This window comes from Dipodomys ordii, unplaced genomic scaffold (genome assembly GCF_000151885.1).
Source record: "Dipodomys ordii isolate 6190 unplaced genomic scaffold, Dord_2.0 Scaffold12, whole genome shotgun sequence".
In the NCBI taxonomy this organism is placed as follows: Eukaryota; Metazoa; Chordata; class Mammalia; order Rodentia; family Heteromyidae; genus Dipodomys; species Dipodomys ordii.
The window spans coordinates 3,190,703-3,209,115 of NW_012267228.1; the positions used below are offsets into that span (position 1 = coordinate 3,190,703).

Sequence of the window (18,413 nt, forward strand, 5' to 3'; positions counted from 1 at the left end):
ATATGTAACGCCGGGCGCTGGTGGCTCACGCCTGTCATCCTAGCTACTCAGGAGGCTGAGATCTGAGGATCATGGTTCAAAGCCAGCCCGGGCAGGAGAGACTGTGAGACTCCTATCTCCAATAAACCACCAGGAAACTGGGAGTGGCGCTGTAGCTCAAGTGGTAGAGCGCTCGCCTTGAGCTGAAGAGCTGAGGGACAGCACGCAGACCCAGAGTTCAAGCCCCATGACCGACCAAAAAAAAAAAAAAAATATATATATATATATGTGTGTGTATATAGTGTATATGTGTATGAGTGTGTGTGTGTGTGTGTGTGTGTGTGTGTATACATGTGTGCGCCAGTACTGGGGACTGAACTCACAGCCTGGGTGCTGTCCCTTAGCTTTAGTGCTCAAGGCTAGTGCTGTACCAATTTAGCCACAGCTCTACTTCCAGCATTTTGCTGGTTAATTGAAGAGTCTTACAAACGTACCTGTCAGGGCTGGCTTCAAACTTTAATCATCAGATCTCTGCCTCCTGAATAGCTAGGATTATAGGCATGAGCCACTGTGGCTGGTTAATACCTTTTATTTTATAAAACAGGACAAGTGCATTCTTCAAAGTGCTTTCTGGAACCACGTCCTATTCTAGCGGCTAAGGCAGGGAGGATGAGCAGGAATTATCCTCAAGGAAACTGACATCACGGAACTTAAATGATTTAACTGAATGATTGATAAAACTGGCCCAACTGATTCTTCATCCAGCCAAAAATAACACATAGTCTGAAAATAAAAGCTCCCATTAAAAACGTGTTCAAAAGCTGGGCGTTAATAGCTCATGCCTGTAATCCAATCTGAGGATCATAGTCAAACTCAGTCCTGGCAGGAAGGTCCATGAGATTCTGATCTCCAATTAATTGCCAAAAGGCCAGAAGTGGAGCTGTGGCTTAAGTGGTAGAGTGCCAGCTTTAGCAAAACAGAAAGTTAAAGGGCAGCACCCAGGCCCCAGTAGCAGCACAATTTTTAATGTGTTAGGGGAATGGGTGTATTATGATGCTGAGCAAGCACCTTTATCTGCAGGTCACAAGAGGGCTGATAAATGGAAACCACAGAGTCCTAAGCAGGTGTCCGCACTTCTAAAACTAGGGACTGTTGAGAGCTGAGCTAAGAATGGTTGGAAGACACAGGGTAGAAATCTCAGGCAGGGAGGCCTGCAGGGAGTCCTTGGCAAATATGTGGGCAAATCTTAACTTTGGAAACCTCTGCTGAGCCTGAAGAATTGCTGTCAGTGTGGAGGAGCGAGAGCACCTCCTGGGGTGGTTTTCATCACGGGCTCCCCCAGAACCACAGAGCCACCCATATCCTGGTCCCATGTACCAGGCCCTCTAGTTCAGTCTCTTCTGACACCTCACACTGACTCACACATCCCAGACAGAAAGAGCACTTCTGGGTTTCTGCAGAGCTCCTTTGTCCCCTAGTTCATGCTTATGAAATGGAAGTTCCCTTCCATCAGGGAAAGCTGAGGTTTGGTTTGCACATCGTGACCGACCTGGTACACTATACCACTGACTGAACAACTTGTCTTTCCAATGGTGGTCCAGGGCCATCAACTGTGTTCCGGTCTTTAGGGCCCGAAGAGCTCAATGCTGTCCAGTTTCTTCCCTTCGTAGAGAAAGATCTTCTCCATTAGTTTCCTTTTGGCTTCATTGATCTCGATTTTCCAGGAAATCTCTGTAGCTGATGTTCAATAAACAAAGTAAGGTAGAGCAACTTGAACCAAAATTACTATTCTTATAATACTTTAAAAGGTAGACTTGGTCAGAATCTCCTATAACTCAAGTTTCCAAATAAGCCCCCAGGAGCAGGTAAGAGCAGGTTCATTACTCTGTCTTTGTAGGGAAGCCCACAACTTCCCCTACTTTCCAAAGAGTAGGGGGTGCCAGGCACCATCCTAGGCTGGGAGAGATTTGGAGCCCACAATGCTTACAGCCTGCCCCTCCCTCCCTCTCCATTCTGGGGTCATAGCTTTGACATCCAGTGAGTGAGGGGACAGGAACGCCCCAGTGAAAAGGCCTTCCTCAGCTGGGTACCAATGGCTCACGCCTGCCATCCTAGCTGCTCAGGAGGCTGAGATCTGAGGATCACGGTTCAAGTTAGCTGTGAGATTCTTATATCTCCAGTTAACCAGCAAAAAGCCAGAGATGGAGCTATAGCTCAAGGGGCAGAGTGTCAGCCTTGAGCCAAAAAAAGGAAAGGGACAATGCCCAGGTCCTGAGTTTAAATCATAGGACTGGCACAAAGAAAAACAAAATGCCTGAGACGATAAGGAGATATCACAGGGAAATCCCCTCCTACTATAAATAATGCCCCAGGACATGATCAATTATACAGGACTCCAGGCATTCACACACACAGTGAGACCAAAGGAGGATACTCTTAGGGGAGAAACGCAAAAGCGCAATGTCTGTGTGCCTCTGATCATATGAAATAATATTTATCAAAATGAACTCTAGGAAGTGGAAACAATGGTTTTTTCTTCATTGTTTTTGTATTCTTTTTGTCTTGATTGTTTATCTGTCTTTGGGAGGGTAAAGGGAATCATAGAAATGGGGGGACAAAGCGTGAACAAATACAACAGTGGTATTCACTAAACCTTGTTGAAAATGAACTCTACAACTTGTGGGTGAGGAAAGGAAGGAAAAACTGGGAGAGAGCGAGGGAAGGGGTGACACTGTCCAAAAAGAAATGTACTCATTACCTGACTGTGTAACTGTCACCCCTCTGTTCATCATCTTTATACTAACTACTAAAACATTTTTTAAGTGGCTGGCCAGAAGGAAGAAGTGGACCAGGGTCTTGCTGGTCCCAGAAAAGGGTTCTTCTGGCTCTAGGGCAAAGGGAACCTTAAACAAAGAGTGCCATGCAGTATTTTTTAAAAAGCCACCCCAGGGCTGGGGGTGTGTCTTGGAGCACTTGCCTGCCCCGTGTGAAGCCCTGAGTTCCATCCCCAGCACTGCAAAAACACACAAAATAAATAAGAAACCACTCTTGCTGGGTACTGGTGACTCACATCTGTAACCCTAGCTACTCAGAAGGCTGAGATCTGAGGATTGCAGTTCAAAGCCAGCCCAGGCAGGAAAGTCCATGAGACTCTTATCTACAGTGAACCACCAAGAAAACCAGAAGTTTTCTGGGTGCCAATGGCTCACACTTGTAATCCTAGCTACTCAGGAGGCTGAGATCTGAGGATTGCAGTTCAAAGCCAGCCCAGGCAGGAAAGCCCGTGAGACTCTTATCTCCAATAAGCCCCCAGAAAACCAGAAATGGTGCTGTGGCTCAAATGGTGGAGCACTAGCCTTGAGCTGAAGAGCTCAGAGGCAGTGCCCAGGCCCAGAATTCAAGCCCCATGACCAAAAAAAAAAGGAATAAATGAGGTTGGCAATGGAAGAAGTAGCAGGCTCCAATAAGAAGCTGTTAGATGAGCCTGACCTCCTGTGCTTACCATCCTGGGGGGACTGTGGGCCCCCACAGGCCACGGACAAGAAATCAGCCTCTACTTCCTGAGTGGCCGGCAGCCTTCCTGCTCCACCCTCTGCGCAGACAGCTGGGGACACAGCCCCTGAACTGGGGGCCGCCCCAGTGGAGGAATGGGAGGTGTCCAGGCTGGAATTGTCCACATCATCAGTTTCCTCTGGGGTGTTGGAAGACAAGCCTGTGGCCTCAGAAAGCCCACTGCATGGGACTGACAGCTGACCTTGAAGCCACTCCTCCACTGCAACCATGCAGCCACGGGCCTTGGGGAAGAGCAGGCAGAGAAGACTGTTACTCTGAGAGCAGAGGGCCAACACCCGGCCTCTAAGAGAAATACAAGCACTGACTGTGTTGTTGGAAGAACTGTATGCCACCTTTGAAGCGATCTGAACTTAATTACCACCCTCCTAGCCACAAATAAGTGCAGAGGAGCCCAGATGGACCAATCATAGCATCCTATTCCTCTGGCCACAATGACTGGTACAGAGTTGGGCCTGTTACCAAAGAGGACCAATCAGAATCCTTCCTTGAGGCTTGGGACACACCTAGAGTTGAAAAGACAACCCTTTGCTTTCTACAGGCAGAACCAGATTCTCCACCCAACTTAGGGATTCATAGGGTAAAGCAGAGGCAAGTGATGGAAACAGAGACATACACAGCAACACCCATGCCCTGGAGACCCAGGGCCCAACTGCCTTGAGAGCAGAGCAATGTGGACCCTCTCTGCTGCAGGGTTAAGTGACCAAGTTCATCATCCCCTATTCATATTATTCCTCGCTCCCTCCCCATGTGTGCCTACCAGTTTGAGAAATGCGTTTCTATCACTTCTAACAGAAAAATGCTCTAGGTAATACAGACCTGGTCCTTGAGGGCGTTCCCAGTTTTGGAAGTTAAAAAATTTTAGAAAAGCAGAGAATGAATACTGCTTCACACACACACACACACGAACGAAGTTAAAAAATTTTAGAAAAGCAGAGAATGAATACTGCTTCACACACACACACACACACACACACACACACACACACACACACACACACACGAACGATAACAATATCTCATTTGCTTGGTGCCTAACAAAAAAATCCAGTATATAAATTGACATATTGCTGCGCTTTTTCACTCATAGCTGGCACTCTACCACTTGAATCACACTTCCACTCATGACCTTTTGCTGGTTAGTTAGAGATAAGGGCCTCTCTGCCCAGATTGTCTTCAGATCTCAATCTTCAGATCTTAACATTGAAAGGATTACAGGCGTGAGCCACCAACTCAGCACAAGTATGACAATGAACCCAGACTTGCTGCTCTTCTAGCCCACGACCCAGCTGACCTCTTAATTTTCTAGCTTAGTGGTGATATACTGTAAACAACGACCAATTCTTTTTTGGGCTTCAGCTCTTCAGCTCAAGGCTAATACTCTACCACTTGAGCCACAGCACCACTTCCAGTTTTCTGGTGATTTATTGGAGATAAGAGCCTCACAGACTTTCCTGCCCAAGCTGGCTTTGAACCACGATCCTCAGATCTCAACCTCCTGAGTAGCTAGGATTACAGGTGTGAGCCATGGGTGCCTGGCTGACCAATCCTTATTCTTATATATTAGTCTACATGACCACATCCTATCCTTTGATGCCTAATTCAAATGTCAACTCTGGAGGTAAATCTTTGCTGTAACTGCTCAAGAAATAGTTGTCTGGCTGAGTGCTGGTGGCTCACACCCATAATCCTCACTAATAATCCTAGATCTGAGGATGATGTTCAACGCCAGCCTAGAGAGAAAACTATGAGAGAGTCTTATTCCTAGCTCACCACCAAAAAGCCAGAAATGAGGCTGTGGTTCAAATGGTAGAGCTCCAGCCTTGAGTGAAAAAGGTACCAGGCACTGAGTTCAAGCCCCCCCCACACAAAAGAACAACAAGGAGAAAAAGGAGGGGAAGATGAAGAGGAGGAGGAGGAGAAAGAGGAGGAGAATTATTCCAGAAAGGCAGGAAGAATTCTGTCAACATCAGAGTATCTGGTCCCAGCAACACACCTGCCCTCACGTCGCCCGTTACCATATGGTGGTGCTGATGTGCGCGCCAGTGCTGATGTGCGCGCCGGCAGACTCTGCTACTGATAACCAGATATAGCCCTGGTGGGTGAGCTCACCCGGGCGGCACAGACCGGGTCGGGGGCGGCTCACCTCCTCCAGGCTGGCGTTGCGCCGCCGTAGGCAGAGGCAAACAGCTGCGGCCCAGGCCTCGGCACAGTCCTCTGGCAGTGACCCTGCCCTCCTCTCCAGGTGTTTCTGGCAGATCTCCTGGGCCATCACCTTTTCCACATCTGTCTTCCTGGAGCAGGGTGAGGCAGTGCTGCTCGGAATCTCACTGAGGAGCAAATCCTTCTGTGGGAGGAAGGGAGGAAAGGGCTTGTGGGCAAGTGGAGAATTGCTAAATTCCCTTGTGCCCAGGGCACGCACAGCCTTTCACCCCCACCACTGGACGCCTCCTCTCCAGCCCAGGTCAGGAAAGCCTAGCCAGCAAAATGCCTATGTGTAGGTCTTCCACAACAGCAACCAAGTAATGTGTCTAAAGCACACAGATGAAACATGAAGGGGTCTGTTATGGATTAGTGATGGATTAGTATTCATAACTAATAGACAAATGATATCATTCATAAGTATTTAATGACGCTCATTAATATCATTTGCATAATCGATTATCTATTCATCTATAGACTATATAATAGTCTGTAGACTATATAGACTATTATGTAGTCTATAGTCTATTAGTCTAACAGTATCGTATCACTCACATAGTGTACTAGTGATAAATACTAATCATCTCACTTAGTCATAAATGCTAATAGTATCACTACCACTGGTAGCTCGTAACTGGAATCCTAGCTACTCAGGAGGCTGAGATCTGAGGACTGCAGTTCAGACCATCTCCAGCAGACAAATCTGAGAGACTGGTATCTTCAATTAACTAGCAAAAACCAGAACTGAGTATGGCTCAAGTGGTAGAGTCCTAGCCATGAGCAAAAAAGCTAAGCAAGAGTGTAAGGCACTGAGTTGAAGTCGCAGTGCTGGCACAAAGAAAAGAAAAATGAGGTAGAGCTAGGTGTGGTAGTGCCTGCCTATAACTGCAGCACTCTAGAGGATGAAGCAGGAAGGAAGACCAGGGTTTGAAGCCAGCCAGGACTAACATGTGAAACTGTGCCTCAAAATACAAAATAAAATAAATAAGTAAAAATATAACAAACAGCAAGTGCTAAAATAAATAAATGGAACCAGCCCCATTCTGCCTTGGTTTCCCCACTCAAATGGGAGAACTAAGGATTCAAGAATACTGTGCGCGGGCTGGGAAGATGGCTCAAGTGGTAGAGTGCTAGCGTTGAGCTGAAGAGCTGAGGGATAGCGCCCAGGCCCAGAGTTCAAGGCCCAGGACCGGAGGCCCCCCCCAAAAAAAAAGAATACTGTGCGCCTCAGACCACCAGCAATTCAGCTCAACTAACATGAGATAGCCCCTGTATAACAACCTAAGCCAATAAAAATTAAAAATATTATAATTATATATTTACAATGCTAGGTGCCAGTGTCTTACACAAAAATCCCAGCTACCCCGGAGGCTGAGATCTAAGGACTGTAATCCAAAGCCAGCCTGGGCAAGAAAGTCTGTGAGACTCTTATCTCCAATTAACCACTAATAAGCAGGAAGTGGATGTGTGGGCTCAAGTGGTAAGAGTGCCAGTCTTGAGCAAAACAAGCTCGGGGACACTCTTGGGCCCTGAGTTCAAGCCCCAGGACTGCCCCCCCAAAAAAAACATTTGTTTATATATTTACAGAATAACCCTGGCAAGGGCTATATTGACACTGGGTGTGTGTGTTCATACTCTCACTTGGCTTTTACTCTACATCTGACTTTTTGCTGGTTAAATGGAGATAAGAGTCTCATGGATTTGTCTGCCGGGGCTGGCTTTGAACTTCAATCCTCAGATCTCAAACTCCTGAGTAGCTAGGATTACAAGCATGAGCCACTAGCACCCAGCCTGCACTACCTTTTGCACAGCTCTGTTGTATTCACGTGGGTAGGTCACCAGTAGAAATCCACACCAGATCCCAGACAGAGGCCTCTGCCATGGGGAACAGATCCCAGTTCCCAGTAACCGCCTGACTTAGGGAGGGGCCCTTGGCTGGCATCTCTACCACCGCTGAGTATCAGAAGGAAGCCTGCTGTCAGAGCAGAGAGAGGGGGACCAGGGCCCCCAGGCCTGGAACCCAGGAAGTCATCGCATGGGGGGCGGTGACTGAATGGAAGCTTGGGGCTCCTGACAAACGCTTTGACCCCAAAAGCTGCCAGGGCACAGGACCTGGGAGGCCCAGCAGACAAAGCAGACGCTGCAAGCGTGCAATCAGCAAACCGCGGCGTCCCCGCCTGGGGCCAAGTGACGCACTTTACAGAGTCCCAGGAGGCCCCCGGGGTGCTCACCCCAGACCACTATCCCGCGGCGTCCCCGCCTGGGGCCAAGTGACGCACAAGAGTCCCAGGAGACCCCCGGGGTGCTCACCCCAAAGGGCGGGAGCCCCTGACTGCCACCCGCAGGCACAGCTCCAATTCCAGACGAGCTGTCCAGAGGCATTCCACGGCAGTTTCCAGGATGGCTGTTGGGGGAGGAGGCGGGGGAGGGGGACCCCTTTCTATGAAGCTGGATCCCTTTCCTATCTCTGCCATGGCGGTCACTACACAGCTGCATGCCTCTGCTGGAGCTCACTCCATCTCCTCCACCTTGGATGAGTGAGCGTCACCTCCACAGAGATGAAGATGAAGATGCACATGCGCACATGTGCACACACACACACACACATCTTCAGTGCCTTTAGGTTTGTTGGCTTTGTTTTGTTTGTTTTGTCAGGCATGGGGCTTGAACTCTGAGCCTGGGTACCTTCCCTCAGCTCAAGGTAAGCACTCTACCACTTGAGCCACAGTGCCACTTCTGGTTTTCTGGTGGAGACAAGAGTCTCATGAACTTTCCTGCTTGGGCTGGCTTTGAACCACAATCCTCCAATTTCAGACTCCTGAGTAGCTAGGATGACAGGTGTGACTCACAGGCATCCAACTTATAAATTTTACTCCATGGATCTCCATGGCATGTATGAATGTATCCCAAGTTCCATAACCATTTCCTCACCAGTAGATATTTTACTTGTCTTCCTGCCTTTCACACTATCAGTAAACAGCCAGCATCCTTATCCACCTGTCTTGCCAGTCCTGGGGCTTGAACTCAGGACGTGGATGCTGTCCCTAAGCTTTTGTGCTCAAGGTTAGAGCTCTACTTTGGCCACAGCTCCACTTCTAGCTCAGGGAGTTAGTTGGAGATAAGAGACTCACAGACTCCTACCCAGGCTGGCCTCAAACCATGATCCTCAGATCTCAGCTTCTAGCTAGGATTACAGGTGTGAGAAGCAGTGCCCAGCTTCCATCTGTCTTTTTTTTTTTTAATCTGTCTTTTCTCTCACACAGTCGTGTTTCTCCAGCACAGCCGCCACAGCCACAGTAGAGGGCACACACCATCTTAGCTCTGCTAGAAATCAGCAGATGCTCCCTGGCTACCAAGTCAACCACAGCCCCAAGAGAGCCAGCCAGCAGCGGAGGCTGCCTCCCCCCTCACCACAGCAAGACACATCTGCCCTTTCCTCTCACTAAAAACCACCACCGCCAGACTGCGTGCACCACAGCAGCAGGACACTGGGACACTTACATTCAGGTCTACAGGAAGAGAAAGAAATCAGATTTAAAACCAATAAAATCCAGTATCTTCCACATGTATAATCCTTTAACAACAACAACAAAAACCCTTCTAGCTGGGTCCCAGTATTCACACCTATAATCCTAGTTACTCAGGAGGCTGCGATGGATTGAAGTTGGGAGCCAGCCCAGGCAGGAAAGTCCCTGAGAGTTTTTTGTTGTTGTTGTTTGTCGGTCATGGGGCTTGAACTCTGGGCCTGGGTGCTGTCCCTCAACTCTTCAGCTCAAGGCAAGTGTTCTACCACTTGAACCACAGCGCCATTTCCAGTTTTCTGGTAGTTTATTGGAAATAAGAGTCTCATGGACTTTCCTGTCTAGACTGGCTTTGAACTGTGATCATCAGATCTCAGCCTCCTGATTAGCTAATGTTACAAGTGTAAGTCACCAGCACCCAGCCTCCCTGAGACTTTTATCTCTAATTAAGCATTAAAAAGGCAGAAGTAGAGCTGTGGCTCAAGCGATAAAGTGCTCTCTGTGAGCAAAAGAGCCAAGTAAGAGTACAAGACTGGCTGGGAATGTGGCTTAGGGGTAGAGTGCTTGTCTAGCATGCATAAAGCCCTGGGTTCCATTCCTCGGTACCACATACACGGAAGAAAAAAAAAAGCCAGAAGTGGTGCTGTGGCTCAAGCTGTAGAGTGCTTGAGCAAAAATGCAGCTCAGGGACAGTGCCCAGGCCCTGAGTTCAAGCCCCAGAACAGGCAAAAAAAAAAATGTGGGCTGGGAAGATGGCTCAGTGGTAGAGCGCTTGCCTTGCATGCATGAAGCCCTGGGTTCAATTCCTCAGCACCACATAAGCAGAAAAAAGCCGGAAGTGGCGCTGTGGCTCAGGTGGTAGAGCGCTAGCCTTGAGCTGAAGAGCTGAGGGACAGCGCCCAGGCCCAGAGTTCATGCCCCCACTGGAAAAAAAAAAAGTGCAACACACACACACACATACACACACACACACACACACACACACTCCAGCTGACCTGACTCAGGAGCCCAGCTCTGAGGTGGCACTCAGAACCAGCTCCTCATCTGGGGACACTGTGTGCCCTTCACAGGCTTTGAGATGACTTGAAGGCGTGTGGGCAACCCTCAGTGGTCAAGCTGAGCTGCACTTTTGAAATGACACTGTGTGTGGGAAGGGGTGGGGGGGTCCATGCTTCAATCTACAAAACAGACAGTTCTGGAAGGGGCACTCTCCAAGCCCACGCAGTGACAGAGCCCAAGACTACGAGCTGGCCAAGCAGAATCAGCATAGCAACTCACCAGGTACATTGGGCTCCGGTTCTTATCCATGGCAGGAATGCCAGTGAGGACCTCGGCTAACACCTGGACAGAACAGAACTTGGAATTAGCACAGTCCACACACTCATGTGCAAGGTCAGCAGGATTATTTGGGCCGAGAGAAGCTTCTTCTCACTGAGAAAATGTCTGAGGCCCGGGCCAGCTGTGCCACCTGATGCAGACATACCACCCAACCATGGGAATGCCACCACACACCTCCAACTAAACATGCCATGTGGCAAGTCTCCTTAAGTGAGAGCAAAGCAAGAAGGAGGGGACTCAAACACTTAAGTATGTGTCTGGGCATGGTGGTACATGCCTGTAATTCCAGCTACTCAGGAGGCAGAGATAGGAGGATCACCGTTTGTGGCCATCCCAGAGAGAAACTGATAGCAAAATTATATCTAAAAATAAATAAATAAAAACAAAAAACCCTGAGCTGGGTGTGGTGGCTCATCCCTGTAATCCTAGCTACTCAGAATACTGAGATCTGAGGATCATGGTTCAAAGCCAGCCTAGGCAGGAAAGTCTATGAAACTCTTGTCTCAAATTAATCACACACACACAAAAAAACAAACCTGGAACTGGTACTGTGGCAGAGTGCTAGCCTTGAGCAACACCAAGCTCAGGGACAGCGTCCAGCCCGAGTTTGATCCCCGGACCGGCAAAAAAAAAAAAACGCCTAGCTGGCTGCTGGTAGCTGCCAGGCACCGGTGGCTCACATCTGTCATCCTAGCTTCTCAAAAAGCCAGAAATAGAGGTATGGCTCAAGTGGCAGAGGGTTAGCCTTGAGCAAAAAAGTTCAGGGAGGGGCTGGGAAGGTGGCTCAGTGGTAGAGTGCTTGCCTTGCATCCATGAGGCCCTGGGTTCGATTCCTCAGCACCATATAATCAAAAAGAAAAAAGCCGGAAGTGGTGCTGTGGCTCAAGTGGTAGAGCGCTAGCCTTGAGCTGAAGAGCTGAGGGACAGCGCCCAGGCCCAGAGTTCAGGCCCACAACTGGACCCCCCCCCCAAAAAAAGTTCAGGGACAGCACCCAGGGGCAGAGTTCAAGTCCTAGGCCTACTGATGTTTGTGTGCAGGCACATACACAGACACATGCACACACAAATCCACTTACAAAAGTTAAATCTAAGGGCTGGGAAGGTGGCTCAGTGGTAGTACTTGCCTTTCATGCATGAGGCCCTGAGTTCGATTCCTCAGCACCACATAAGCAGAAAAAGCCAGAAGTGGCACTGTGGCTCAAGTGGTAGAGTGCTAGTCTTGAGCTAAAGAGCTGAGGGACAGTGCCCAGGCCCAGAGTTCAAGCTCCATGACTGACAAAAAAATAAAAATAAATAAATCCACCATCCAGATGACCAGGGCCTGTGGCATTACTAACACGCTGGCAGTGGCCTGGGAGAGTTTGGGGGGAGGGGCGAGGGGGGGGATCAACTGTCCGTTGCCTCTGCCTTTGTCCCTGAGCCTGGATGGGCTGTTTATAGGAGTCATTAAAAATCAAGAAATAAAGCCCAGTGCTCCCCACCCCAGAGGGACCAAAGCTCAAAATCATAAGCACCCGTCAGGGCTGAGAAAAGGGCAGGGCGGAAGGAGACGAGGGCCGTCAGTGAGTGAATGGACAAATGAGCAGACAGATGGGTGAATAAATAGACAAATGAGAAAGTCAACTGTAAAGCCAAGGACTGAATTAAAAACAAGAAACAGGAAGAGTGAGGGTTTGAAGGCAGAGGCAAAAAAAAAGAAAAAAAAGGCAGAGAAATAAAGAAAGAAAAACACAGGGCAAAGTGCATCTTGGTGATAGAGAAGGTGCTCAGCATGTGCTGGGCCCTCGGTTCCATCCCCAACCCCAAAATAATAACAGTCTGCACATGCGCAGGCCATCCGCTCAGAAACTACCCCTCACTCTCTCTTTGTATCATCCCCCCACCCCCACCTTTTGGGGGGGCTAGTCTTAGGCCTTAACTCTGGGCCTGAGTGCTGTCCCTAAGCTCCTTTTTCTCAAGGCTAGTGCTCTACCACTTGAGCTATAGCACCGTTTTGGGTTTTTTCTGTGATTAATTGGAGATAGTCTCACTGAGTTTCCTTCCCGGGCTGGCTTTGAACTGCAATCCTTAGATCTCAGCCTCCTAGGGAGGTAGGATTACAGGCATGAGTCACCAGGGCCCGAATTCAGTTTTGTTTTGTTTTGTTTTGAGACTGGGTCTTGCCATACAGCTCAGGATGGCCTTGAACTTGTGATCCTCCTGCCTCAGCCTCCCAAGTGCAGCTAGCTGTAAAGGAGCAGCAGGAGGCTGAGTCAGCCCCGCAGGAAGCTGAACCTGGCACCCTGAGGAGTCAGAGGGGGCGCTGGGCAGGGGGCTGGAGTGGCACACATGAGCGCACAGGGACTGTGGTCACAGAGCAGAAGTTCAGAGTTCAGGACGGGAGAGGCAGGGAGAAGGCAAGGCCCGGGTGCAGCTGTCTGGGAAATTGGCGAGCTTTTCTGAGCTGAGTTTCCCTGGCTGGGCTCCGTGTGAATACAGATGCTGGCTGACAGGCTGACAAAGCCGGGTTCCATCTTCTCGTGACACTGGGAACTCCTGCATTCCCTCCTCTGCTCGGCTTACAAGGACCACAGCCTAGGGTCACTACCAAATTCACTCTAACTGCTCGCACTTAAAAAACAAAAACAAAACCATTTGACTTTGGTTGTGGACAGGAAGGCGTAGGGAAGGGGCCCGCATTCTGAGTGGAAGGATCGCTGGGTGGATGGGAAGGCCTCGGAGGAATGGACGGGCGTTGGACAAATGGCTGGATAGATGATCGCAAACAAGGACAAGTCAAATGTCTGTGGCTCACACCTGTAATCCTAGCTACTTCAGGAGGCTGAGAGCTGAGGACAGTGGTTCAAAGCCAGCTCAGGCAGAAGAAAGTCTGTGAAGCTGAGTACTAGTGGCTCACACCTACAATACTAGCTACGCAGGAGGCTGAGAGCTGAGGATCTCACAGCCATACAAAATAGGCACTGGAAGCTGGCACCTGCCTATAATCCCAACTACTCAGGAGGCTGTGATGGGAGGATCACTTGAGCCTATAAGTTCAAGACCAACCTGGATAACATGTTGAGATTCCATCTCAAAAAATAAGCACTGGGGAGGGAGGCTGGAGGGGTGGCTCAGTTGGTAGAGCACCAGACAATGAGCAAACATGGCTGCAGGTACCGAATTTGAGTCCTGGTCTTGGACCAAGAAAGAAAGAAAAGACTTGCTGGCAGTATGACTCAGTGATAGAGGGTTTGCCTAGCAAGCGCAAGGCCCTGAACTTAAACCTTGGCACAGAAAGAACAAAAGTGACAAAATGGTCCATGCAGATGTGGCTGTGCGCCCGTGGGCCGCCCCTCCGCCTCTGCTGGGCCCTAAAGCCACAGAGGAGCCGGGGCAGGTGGAGGGCGAGCAGCGCAGGAGCCCTTACAATTCCACAGCTGAAGATGTCCACTCGCTGGGTCAGCCGCCCCACCCTCACGAAGTCCTCGGGCAGGTAGGCCGCGGACGCCTGGAAGAGGCACGTCTTCATCAGGGTGTACCTGGACCTTCCGTCCCCAGGGCACAGGGCAGCCATGGGGTGAGCCAGCTTGGGGGTGAGGCTGTGGTCCAGCAGAACGTTGGAGCTGTGGGAAAGCAAGCAGCGGTTGTCATGGAGACTGTGGGAGGTCACAGGCCCTTTGGGGAGGGGGGCGGTCACTGAAGACCCTCAATGTGGAATTTCTGAGCCAGCCCTGAGAGGGGAAAGCAGAAAAGCTGAGGGACAGCACTCAGACTCTGAGTTCGAGTTCTAACACCAGTATTAAAAAAAAAAAAGCCAGGCGCCGGTGGCTCACACATGTCATCCTAGCTACTCAGGAGGCTGAGATCTGAGGATCATGGTTTAAAGCTAACCTGTGCAGGGAAGTCTGTGAAACTCTTATCTCCCATAAACCACTCAGAAAACTGGAAGTGGTGCTGTGGTTCAAGTGGTACAGCCCTTGCCTTGAGCTGAAGAGCTGAGGGACAGCGCCCAGGCCCAGAGTTCAGGCCCACAACTGACAAAAAAACAAAACAGCAAAAATAGAGTTGGAGGCATGGCGAGAGCACCAGCTTACCAAGTGCAAATCCCAATGCCAACACAAGATGACAGCCAGGAGAGGCGAGGGGAGGAGAAAAGCAAAGCGTCCGAGCGAGGGGAGGGCCGAGGCAGGCCAGCTTGCAGGCAGGCCCGGGCAGGGTCTACTCCTCTCACCTCTTGACATTTCCGTGGATGATGTCCAGGCTGTGTAGATGCTCAATGGCACGAAGCATCCCTGAGCAGATGCTGGCGCGCTGGGGCCAGGTGAGCGGGTCGGCGCCACCCTGCGGGAGAGAAGGCAGGGGGACACGGTGTCAGCGCACGGCCGGTCTGTGGAGTGCACAGCTAAGGTCTCTGAGCCTCCGCTTCCTTGGGTAGAACGTGGCGATGCTGGCGTGTTGGCTGAGGTACAGCTCAGTGGCAGAGCACTCATCTGGCATGGATACCAACTGGGTTTGGCCCCTCGCACCACAGAAAACAGCGTACAGGAAGCCTTGGTCCTCTGTTTTGGGGTACGGTGTGGGCCAGGTGAATGCAGCAGGTGTGCTGGCCGGATGCTGGGCAGCTGTGCTCCCTTGGGATGCAGACTCAGGCCTGGCAACCGCTGTGGGAGCTGCGAGGCTCCCATCCAGGGTCGCGCACAGCACGCAGAGACGGCCCAAGTGCTGCTCCCTAACTGGAGGTCACCTGCTTCTCTTCCTGACAGTGGCCCGCGCTTACCTGCGCCAGCAGTCTGTCCTGCAGGGAACCGTTCTCCATGTAGGCGTAGATCAGGCTGCAGAACTCTCGCCCCGCACAGAAGCCCCGCAGAGGTAATACGTTGGGATGGCAGCCTCTGAAACCAGGCCGCAGTGCAGGGTGAAGAGCAAGCGAGGAGCAGGTTGGCAAAGGCTGCCCGCCCCTTCCCTTCCCACCTCACCCCTGCACCCCAGGGCCACCAGTAACCTCCCATGTGCCTCGAGCATGCTTAGCAGCCTAAAGACCTCACCCTGCCTCCAGCGACGGAGGCTTAGAGGATGGAGGCTTTATCAAGGAGGCTGCCAGCTCCCAGACATCCCTGGACCCCCCCCCCCCCCACCAGGGTCAGCCTAGCTCTGACGTGAACTGTTCTCTGGCCACCATTTCCACTCCTCCTAGCTCTCCTTCTGCCTCTCAGGCCACTATTGCTGCGGTCCCTCCCCTCCGAGCCCCCCCCCCCCCCCCCCCCCCCCCCCCCCCCCCCCCCCCGTCACTTTTCTTTCTTTTTGCCAGTATTAAACTCAGGGCCTGGAACTCTTGCTTTCCCCACCCCCCAAGGCTAGTACTCTACCATTAGAGCCATTTCCAGCTTTTTGCTAGAGATAAGAGTCTCATGGACTTTCCTGCCCTGGGCTGGTTTCAAATCTCCACCCTTCGATCTCAGTCTCCTGAGGTGCAGGTGTGAGCCACCAGTGCCTGATCATTTGAGTTTCTATATGACACGATTCCAATGTGTTTTCCTAAGTCAACTTGGGTTCATAAAGTCCTATGTGAAGTTGGGTGCCAGTGGCTCACGCCTGTCATCTTAGCTACTCAGGAGGCTGAGATCTGAGGATCACAGTTCAAAGCCAGCCCGAGGAAGGAAAAAATCCGTGACACTCTTACCCCCAATAAAACACCAGAAAACTGGAAGTGGCGCTGTGGCTCAAGTGGTAGAGCATTAGCCTTGAGCTGAAGAGCTCAGGGACAGAGCTCAGGCCCAGAGTTCAAGCCCCACCACGACCAAAAAAAAAAAAAGCCCTATCTGACATCTGATTGTATCTGGAGGCCCAGGGTGGAGGGCGAGCACACTAGCACGCTCGGATCCCACCCCGTGATGCCACTGCCACCTTATGGAGCTGCACCAGGCCCTCACCAGATGCCACAAACACAGGCTCAGATTTCCCATCCTCAGAACAGGGAGCTAAATAACCCTCCATTCTTTACCAGCTCCCTACTCCGCAATATTCATTGGTAATTGGTAGCTACAGAAAGACTAAAGCAATCGATAACAGAGTGCCTGGCACCTAGCAGCACCTTCCAGGGCCCCGTGTGAGCAGCCGGCAGTGCTCCCCCAAGGGTGCTTACCTCAGGCAAACCTGCACTTCCGCCTGGAAGAATCTCTCCACGGACCCTGGACTCGAGCAGGCTGTCTGTGGACAAAGACGCAGGACCGTGAGGCCGAGCCTCTGCTGGGCAGCCTCCACCCAGGGTAAATCCCCACCAGGCTCGCTCACCTCTCTGAGCCTCTTGAAGACCCAGGGCATGCCATGCCTCTGCCCTCTGTAGACGTCAGCAAAGGTCCCCTCGCAGATCCTGTGGCTCTGGTCAAAGTTACAGGTTGCCTGGACCACGTCGGCTTCGCTCCAGAAGAGGCCGCCATCAGGGACGCTCACACGTGTTTCCTGCTGCGGGAAGGAGGTGCTGCCGTCCTGCGGGTTCAGAGGAAGAAGGGGCGGGCTCACTAGTGGAAATTTGCTTCCTATAGCTGCCTTGGAGACCGTGGAATACACAGCCACAAGAGGGGAGGGGAGGGCTGGGAAGGTGGCTCAGTGGTAGAGCGCTTGCCTTGCATGCATGAGGCCCTGGGTTCGATTCCTCAGCACCACATAAGCAAAAAGAAAAAAGCCAGAAGTGGCTCTGTGGCTCAAGTGGTAGAGCGCTAGCCTTGAGCTGAAGAGCTGAGGGACAGCACCCAGGCCCAGAGTTCAGGCCCCACGACTGGACCCCAAAAAAAAAAAAAGAGAGAGAGAGGGGAGGGGATCCTGCAGGGAGTGATAAAGATGACACACAGAGGCCCAAGTTCAAATCCCAGCTCTATCTGGAACTTGCTGTGTGACCTTGGCTGAGTTACTCAACCTCTCTGAACCTCCATTTCTTCAGCAAAAATAAAGATAAGCATGGGATCCTGGCAGATAATATTGATACAGCCAGGCATTTATTCCAGTGGGGTGGGAGCTGAGGGGACACGGCTGGCCCATGAACTGCCCTAGCGCACATGCAGGGACTGGGGTTTGGGGAGCAGGGTATACACTTATACAGACAAACCAATTCTCTACTCGGTTTTAGAGCTTGGTGCCTAATAGGAGCCTATAAAAAGAAATTCTAGCTGGGCACCGGTGGCTCAAGGAGGCTGAGATCTAAGGATCACAGTTCAAAGCCTGTGATCTAAGGATCACAGATCAAAGTTCAAAGAAATACTTATCCCCAACTAACCCACAAAAAGCCAGAAGCGGAGCCGTGGCTCAAGTGAGACAGGTCCAGCCTTGAGCAAAAAAAAAAAAGCTAAAGGGCATCACTCAGGCCCTGAGTTCAAGCCCCGGGGTACCAGCACTAAAAAGCTATATTGGAGGCGTGGCTCAAGTAGCAGAGCACCAGCCATGAGCAGAAATAGCGGAGGGAGAGCTCTAGGCCCTGAGCGGAGGGCAGGTTCACAGGGCGTGCGTGCGTGCGTGCGTGCGTGCGTGCGTGCGTGCGTGCATGCGTGCGGCCCGGGGGCGGAGCGCGGCCCAGCCGGGAGCAGGTTAACGGGGATGGGTGTTTGGGGACGGCCGTGACACTGGGGAGCAGGGCTGGAGAGGCGTTACCTTCAGACCCGGGGAGGCAGGGGAGGAGGCAGGGAGGCCGGCCTTCAGGGAGCCGGGCGTGGACTCCTGGGAGGGCGGGGAGCGCGAGGCCGGCTGCTGCGGGGCGTTGGCTGGGGCGCGCGCTGGAAGGAGGAGGAGCGTGGTCAGTGCGCAGCAGGCGCCTGGACGGAGGGGAGGGCAGGG

General features: G+C 51.4%; 2 protein-coding genes across 2 annotated transcripts in view; both read right to left on the reverse strand.

Moving 5' to 3' along the window:
- Positions 1-1,586, reverse strand: part of Tatdn2 (TatD DNase domain containing 2) — a 25,016-nt gene extending 23,430 nt beyond the window's left edge. The window contains exon 1 of the mRNA XM_013010341.1: positions 1,543-1,586. Coding sequence (XP_012865795.1) covers positions 1,543-1,586 — 44 coding nt within the window. The remainder of the gene's footprint in view (positions 1-1,542) is intronic.
- Positions 932-18,413, reverse strand: part of Irak2 (interleukin-1 receptor-associated kinase 2) — a 33,487-nt gene continuing 16,005 nt past the window's right edge. The window contains exons 4-13 of the mRNA XM_013010342.1: positions 18,231-18,352; positions 16,881-17,075; positions 16,732-16,796; positions 15,367-15,481; positions 14,821-14,930; positions 14,017-14,212; positions 10,551-10,613; positions 5,696-5,896; positions 3,482-3,773; positions 932-1,716 (exon numbers count right to left, since the gene is read on the reverse strand). Coding sequence (XP_012865796.1) covers positions 1,604-1,716; positions 3,482-3,773; positions 5,696-5,896; positions 10,551-10,613; positions 14,017-14,212; positions 14,821-14,930; positions 15,367-15,481; positions 16,732-16,796; positions 16,881-17,075; positions 18,231-18,352 — 1,472 coding nt within the window. The 3' untranslated portion in view covers positions 932-1,603. The remainder of the gene's footprint in view (positions 1,717-3,481; positions 3,774-5,695; positions 5,897-10,550; positions 10,614-14,016; positions 14,213-14,820; positions 14,931-15,366; positions 15,482-16,731; positions 16,797-16,880; positions 17,076-18,230; positions 18,353-18,413) is intronic.